Source organism: Microtus ochrogaster, chromosome 5, assembly GCF_000317375.1.
Source record: "Microtus ochrogaster isolate Prairie Vole_2 chromosome 5, MicOch1.0, whole genome shotgun sequence".
NCBI lineage: Eukaryota > Metazoa > Chordata > Mammalia > Rodentia > Cricetidae > Microtus > Microtus ochrogaster.
Genome location: NC_022012.1, coordinates 50,805,510 through 50,812,938, shown reverse-complemented (window position 1 = coordinate 50,812,938; position 7,429 = coordinate 50,805,510). Strand labels below are relative to the sequence as shown.

Below are 7,429 nucleotides of genomic sequence, written 5' to 3'. Positions count from 1 at the left end.
GGGGTACCTCCCCACCTCTGTACACATAACTGTCTGTGTGGGGTACCTCCCCACCTCTGTACACATAACTGTGTCCTCACTCCTTGATTCAGCGCAGCCTTGACTACCTCCTGCATGCCTGTGCTGATTCCCTGGTGTCTGCTCTGTGTGTGTGTGTGTGTGTGTGTGTGTGTGTGTGTGTGTGTGTGTGTGTGTGTGCGTGTGCAAACACAGCCTGCCATCACACTGGGCTGAATCTTGTTTGCTAGACTATGGGCTCTGGAGGCACAGAGAAGGCCGTGGCAAATGTTTGTTGAGTGATATACGAATGAGTGGATGGATGAGTGGATGGATAGAAGGATGGATGGTTGAGTACCTCGTCACTTGAGAGTCCACTGAAGTACCTGCCTCTTTATCCCAGCACGGGAAGTCTGTTCTAGTTGGTCCCCTTCCTCCCAAAGCCCCTCAGCTCACCTAGTTTAGACTGAGATAGCCCAGTGGGCAGCAAATCCTGGACTCTTGTCTACATGTTATCACAGGAAGGCAGGGGAGGATGGAACGAGAGAATGTCCCTTCAATCTCATGTCTGCCGTGTGGGCTGGAGAAGATGCTCAACCTTTCTGGTACTATTTCCCCACAGGCTAAATGGGGATGATGGGGATGGCCACAGTCCCTCTACAGATGTGGTTGAGGCTTACTTGAGGACCTCTAATGACACAAATGTTCAGTCATATTCCTTAACCTCAACCCTGATGTGTCTGTGAACTGAGCCAACATAAACTCGAACTGTCTTGAACTGGATGGCCTTATTCCCGCCTTCTTCACGCACTCTTCCCCGGTTTTAGCCTCCCTCACAGGTCTAGTAACTGGGGCTGCACTGAACTCGAAGGCTCCACAAATACCACAAACTGCTTGATTAAGATTTGCCACATCTCAGCCTACAATATTTAGGAAGAGGAGAAGTGTCCCATGTAACCAAAGAATAGCTAGAGGCCATTTCTTCCCCCATGTGAACAGCAGAGTGAGAACCAAGCCCCAGGTGCCCACTAGATGTAGGAGCCCAGGGTTATCTCCCTGGGTACCTCATGCCTCGGTTTCTTCCCTAAGAACAAATAATAGGATGGCCCCTATGGGGCTGTTGAGGAATCAAATGAGTTGCCAATTGAGCAGTTAACACAGTTCGGAGCAGGGTGGGGCTCGTTGGGGGTATTTGCCTCTCTGAGAAGTGGCAATCTCCCGGAGTGGCGGTCATCCTCCTGTGCTCATACCTCCCCTGTGTGTAGAGAGCTGTGCTCAGATCATAAGGTATGCTTTTGAATGTGACGTAATGTTGTGGCCTTGTGTGTCTTTGCTTTGTTCCTCCACATTGCATTATGGGATTGTCTGAACTAGCTTGTGTGACTCTTGGGTCTGTCATCATCATTTGATATCCCTTTGTGTGATCACACTGTACTCTGTCCATCTTCCTGCCACTGAGAGGTATAGCCAATGCTTTTGACCTCTACTGTTACAAAAACATCATAGTGGCCCTTTCTATGCTAGCCTGGTTCTCTGCCATATGTACCCAGCATGGAGCTGTTGAGTAACAGACTATGCATCTTTTCAACCTTATCAGGGAGCCGCTAAGTTATTGTGCAGTTCCTCACCCCACTGGCAGGAGGCACTTCACCTGAATTATCCCCGTGTCCCAAGCCAGGGTGAGAGCAAGGAATGGTTGCACACATGTAACAGGTGGATCCTGCCTTAGGTGCGTGTTGCTTTGTAGCAAATCATCCCCACGTGCAGTGGCTTGAATCAAATAATATGACCTCATAGATTGTTCAGGGAGGGAATCCAAGTGAGGCAGAGTTGCTTCTCTGACTCAGGGTTTCTTGGGGCTTCAGTCAAGGTATTCAGAGAGCTGTGATCTTCCCAGAGTCCTGCTCGAGGAACACCTGCTTCCATGTTGGCTCCCTGGCCTTGGGTCCTGTAGTGCTGACTAGAGACACCAGTTCCTTTCCAGTGGGCTTCTCAATAGAGCTGTTGATGGCATGGCAGCTGCTTCCCTTAGAATGAACAAGCGACCATGGACAGAAAACACCTAAGACAGAGGCTGCATCTTCTCTTTTCTTTTTTATAATCTTATATCCAAAGTGACATCCCATCTCTTCCGCCACATTCTACTCATGGGAAGTGAGTCGGGGAGTGGAGGTGTTGCTCGATGCTTAGAATACTTGCTTGACTTGTGTGAAGCCCTAGGACACTGGAAAGGGGAAGGAGGTGAGTCAGTTGGTCCATCTGCACTCAGGGGGGTTGGGATGACCCAGGGAGACACTGTAAGGCAGGAATCACTGGGAGTCACCTTAGCTCCGCCTATTAGAGGGCAACTGAAATTTGGAAAGAGCAGTGACTTGTGCAGGGTCACACAACAGTTAGAGGGAGTATGAGAACTAGAACCTGAGGCTGCCTGAGGGCCTCTGGATCTACTACACTGCCTTTAGCCTCAGAGAACAACAGGTTCTGAGTTAATAGACGGGTCTCCAAGACATCGGAACTCAAGATGAGTGCTTAATGAATGGGTTTGCTAACAGAGCTGCCTGTTTGCACGCATTAGCTCGAATTTCCCCTCATGTGCTCCATGGGGACCACCAAGCCCAGGCCCTTAGGAGCAGCTGCTCTGCCAAGCACAGAGCCCAGGGCCCCCAAGAGCTGGAGAGTGGTCCCTTCATACAAATCACTATATTTTCATATTTTTTGCTCTCAATTTAATCTTTTTATTCCAGTGGAGAGAGTGCTTCTCTGAGTCCTCCCATTCCAAGATAAGTCAAAGTCAGAAACAGCATTGGGTCTTTTCTTGGGGGGTTTGGAGTGGGTCAGGCAGTCCTGGCTTCAGACCAAGTTCTTACTTCTCAGCCCCGATGTACTTCACATCCAGGTCAGGTAGCCTTCCAATCCTGCCAGGGCTTCTGCTGAGGACCCTGAGAGCATTCTGACCTTCCCTTGGTGTTTAACGCCGTGCCCCCAACTCACCCCCCACTCTCCACTGAGGGTTACTGACTACTCTGCTTCTAGACAGACAGGGGCATATCACTCACTCTGGAGCCTTCCCAGTGATGGCACTACAACCCCAGCCCTGAGTGAACAGAGAGGCATGACTATGTGGGATCCAGGAGCCCCTTGTGGCCAGGGTGGAGACTTTGCATTGGGCTCCTGCAGGTCCCTACTCCCTTGTCCGCCTCACAGTTGCACCATCACGGGACTCTGACCTATGGATTAACTGCCATGTCCCAATCCACTTCTCTCCAGCCTGAATCTCTAGGACTTCATTATGCCAGCAGCCTTTACCTGAGCGTAAAGGACTTCTGATCATGGGGTAGACTAGGGCCTCTGCTGTGGCTCCAGGGGGTACCAAGGGCCCTGAGTTTAGGACTTAGCTTTCTAGGAACCTAGAATTTTCCTCTAAGGAACTAAGGGACCTTATCTCACTATCCCCATTGTCTAGGCAGGGCAGTAGAATCCTGAGGCCTTGGCATATAATTGAGGGAACTTCGGCCCAGAGAGGTGCAATTCCCCTTCAAGGTGGCACAGCAAGGTAATTTGTGGCACAAAACAGAATATGAGGTTCACCTGAGCACCCAGCTCTGAAAGCTTTGAGCGCGGGCACCACCCCTAGCCCCCCTACCCCATGCCTACCGCTGCTTACCCAGCTTCCACTGCCTCCTAGTTCCTCGGCTCTGTTTTCCTTGCTAATTAGAGGTCTCAGCAATGACTCTGCTGTCCCAGCCATTTCAGAGCCATCATTAATTTCAAGTGCCTTCAGAAATAACCATCATTGTAAAACCGTATGAGCTGCTGGGATGCAAGCAGGCACGACCAGCAGACACGGAGGCAGGCTTGTGTGTGCCATTCTCTCCAGTCTGTGCCTCCGGGGAAGCCTGTCCCTGCTAGGTCCCTGCCACCTAAAACCTCTAAGAATGGAAGGAGAACACAGCTGGGGCTTGGAAATGGAACACAAACCACGCCAAAGCCCAGCTTGACCTCTGCGCAGAATAAGCTTGGACAGTACAGCCATGAACCCAAGCTCCTACTTTCTCTTTTGTATGATGCCATCTGCAGTATCAGTCCTTCTTTGTAGCCATTTTATCATTTTATTTTGAGATGGGGTCTCAGGAACTTGCAGCAAATCCCCTGCCTCGGTCTCCTGAGTGCTGGGATCACAGATAGGAACCACCACAGCTGACAGCCATGCCATTCTTGAGATGAAGATGAAAACCGAGCTTAGAGCCTGGCTTACAGATTGGTGGATATGTGTTAGAGGGAGGGTCCCCTCCCCCTGTATTAGAGGGAGGGTCCCCTTCTGCTGTGTTAGAGGGAGGGTCCCCTTCTACTGTGTTAGAGGGAAGGTCCCCCCTCCTATGTTAGAGGGAGGGTCCCCTCCTGCTGTGTTAGAGGGAGTGTCCCCCCCTCCTGTGTTAGAGGGAGGGTCCCCCCTCCTGTGTTAGAGGGAAGGTCCCCCCTCCTATGTTAGAGGGAGGGCCCCCTCCTCCACACGCCCTGGAAAGCTTACTCAGGCCCTGCTCTGTGGCCAGGATTCAGGCTACAGCAGGCTGGTTTCTTGAACCCCCAGCTTCTTTATTAGGATTCGCTTAGTTGGACATGGAGACCTTTCTTTCCCACCTGTTATTGGGAGCTCCTAGTGGAAGAACAGAGCAACAGGGGCATAGGCCTTGCCTGAGGCCTTTAAGTCTGGCCTTAGGGAGGAGGGAGGTCTTCATTTGCTCTTGAAACACGACAGAAACCAGAAGAAAGACTTACCCCGGAGGTGGACCAGGGACCAACAAAGGCCTACAGTTGTAGTGAGCATTCCTTAGCTGTAGTTCTGATTGTAGCAAAGAAGTCCCCAAACTGGGCCATCCTGATGCTCCACAGGTGGCCCTGGGACCTGCTAGAACACTGTTGAGAGCCACCCCACCAGACATCTAGCTAAGAAGGGGGCCCAGGGTTAGCCTCCTTTTTTATGGGGTCAGAATTACATGGTCAACGACTAGGCCCTAGCTGAACCCTCTCCTTCCACTGGTGAGAGGAGTCATTTTCTTCAGGAGACATAGAGAAAGAACAATGTCTGGGTTGCTGCTGATGTAGCTGGGGTGTTATCTCCATCGCCCCAGGATACGGAGAGACGATGAGTAGGTGGGCACCACAAGACCCCGGGCTGATACACCAGCTTCCTCATCCAGCAACTGGAGACTGAGGATGGGGGCGATGGACTCTCCCCCATTTCTCTGACCAGATCACTGAGGCTGGAAGCAGGTGAGTCGGGGGCGGAGATCTGCGGTGGCCGCGCCTTGCCTGCGTCAGTCGCCGCACCAGGAATAGCCCCCGCCCCCGCCCCCGCCCCGCAACGGGTCTGGCAGAGCCTTTACGCAGGAGCTAGAGAGCGTCTATTCCTGTCGGGCTGTGGGAGGAGGCGGCGCGGGAGGGCGGAGCTCACCCGTAACTCACAAACAGCCGGGGTGGGGGAGCTGGGGAGACTGGAAAGGGGTGCTAGGATCACGGAATTGGGGGGCCCCCGCGAGCTGCCTGCACTGGGCTCTGGAAGGGAGGGGACTCATGTGTGGCCGCCCCACCTCCCCTCCTACCAGTAAGTCCCTCTGCCAAGCCTGCCTCCCACTGGTTTACTCAGCCCTGGAAAGCCATTCAAATTCCCTTTCCACGGTTTACAAGCTGTGTGACCGTGGCCAAGTCACGTAACCTCTCTGAGGCTGGGGTTCCTGCTTGCTGTCACAGGGGAGTAATAGTGTCTCTTCCCAAGGTTATTGGATGAAGAATGTAAGATGCATGGAGCATCGCCGACACCTGCGAGGAAGGGGTTCTAGCTAGGCCTGAGCTAAGGATGGCCATAGACAGAAGGCAGGAGTGTCCCGAGCAGTGGTGTGGCAGTGAGGATGAGAGGTATCCAGAATCGGGTTCGCTGGAACAGGTTTGTGCAACTCTTTGGACTGTGTGTGAGGTTCATCTGTGGAAATCAAGGCAGCGCTTGATTTGGGGTGGGGACTTGGGCTTGGCCTCTCCAGACCAGCCAGGCATCTCTGAAATGTCAGGTTGGCTCCTCGGAAGGAGAATGAGGTACTGGGAGCGGGGTCCTTGCCCACCCCAGAAAAGGACAGGCCTTGGATGGACCTCTTCCCTCCCAGCTCAGCTTCCTTCTTTGTCTGCATCCCCACAATATATCAGGAATGTTGAGGTGCTAATGGGGAGAGGGGGCCTCTGCGTTGTGACGTCTTCATTGATGGTTATTCCAATAAAACTGGCATAGTTTTAAGGGGAATCTGGCTTCGAGCAGATGGGAAGGGCGTACAGTAGAAGAATGTGAGGCTCTAATGGGTTGTCTGACTGCTTCAGTATTTGCCAGCCCACCCTGCCAGGCTAGTCTCTGTGTCTGTGGCCTGAGAAAGGTCTGGGTCTCTATGTAAAGATCTTATTCTTTGGGGCCATCTGAAGATAGGGTCCGAGGCCAGGATCCACCAAACTCGGTATTTATTTTAGGGAGTTGGGTGGTGAATAGCTAAGCCCAGACCGAGGCTCTGTGCTGCCCTCTGCTGGTTGCTTAGTAGAGTTCCACCTTCAGGAGCCTGCCAGAGAGGCCTGCTGCCCTCTGCTGGACAGGAAACCCGACGGGGTGGGGACCAGAACGCAAAGGCGTTTTCTAGACCTGGCCTCCGGGTAGACCCGTTAAGAAAGCTCTGCTTCCACACTGCCCTCCTATGCTTCCGGTTCTGCAAGCCTCACCTCAAGATCCCTAGGAAGTAGTGGGGTTGGGGTGGGGGGTGGGGGTCCCAGACATTTCGAGAGGAGGGGTCAAGGTCTGACCCTCCTCACGCCGTCCTCTAAACAACCCTGGCCAGGTTGGGGGGGGGGGTCCTGTCTGTCCACGTGCGTGTGTCGGTCCACACAGCCGTGTGCAGTGACCCCAGTTAACACGTGTGAACATACGCGCTCACATGCACATGCATGTGGTCAGTGACAATCACACGCGAATGGGTGCACGCTCCCTAGGAAGACCGCAGGCCGGGCTGGCTTGAGACTAGCCGGAGCCTGGGACCCAGAGGGGCACTGCGTGGTGCAGGGCGGGAGCACGAGGGCGCCGGCCCGGGAGCGCTCTTCGTCTGTGCCCCGCTGCCACTCTCGCTGCCCCTTGGGCGCTGGACAGCTGCTGGGGTGCTCCTCGATCTTCGCCCGGTTCTCTGAAAGAAGGACCCCCACCCAGGTTTTGCGGCCGCGCCTTCTCCTCCCCCGCCCGGCTCTTGCGCTCGCTCTCTAGCTCCCTCCCTCCCTCTGTCCCTCCTCCCTCCCTGGCTCGCTGCTCGCTCCTCTCGCTCCCTCCCCACGCCGCGGCAGAGCGCGGAGCCCGAGCGGGAGCCGGCGTGGGAGCCGGAGCGGGCGGCAGCGCAGGCGGCGGCCGGACCCGGAC

At 54.1% G+C, this 7,429-nt stretch overlaps 1 protein-coding gene across 7 annotated transcripts in view; it reads left to right on the top strand.

Moving 5' to 3' along the window:
* Positions 1 to 7,429, top strand: part of Lingo1 (leucine rich repeat and Ig domain containing 1) — a 163,211-nt gene that overhangs the window by 138,022 nt on the left and 17,760 nt on the right. The window contains exon 1 of one of the 7 annotated variants that reach the window (XM_005347401.3): positions 5,770 to 5,938. The exons of the other annotated variants lie outside the window; for them this stretch is intronic. Within the exon in view, the coding sequence (XP_005347458.1) occupies positions 5,852 to 5,938 (87 nt within the window). The 5' untranslated portion in view covers positions 5,770 to 5,851. Of the gene's footprint in view, positions 1 to 5,769; positions 5,939 to 7,429 lie in introns of those variants that run through there. 7 annotated transcript variants of the gene reach the window in all.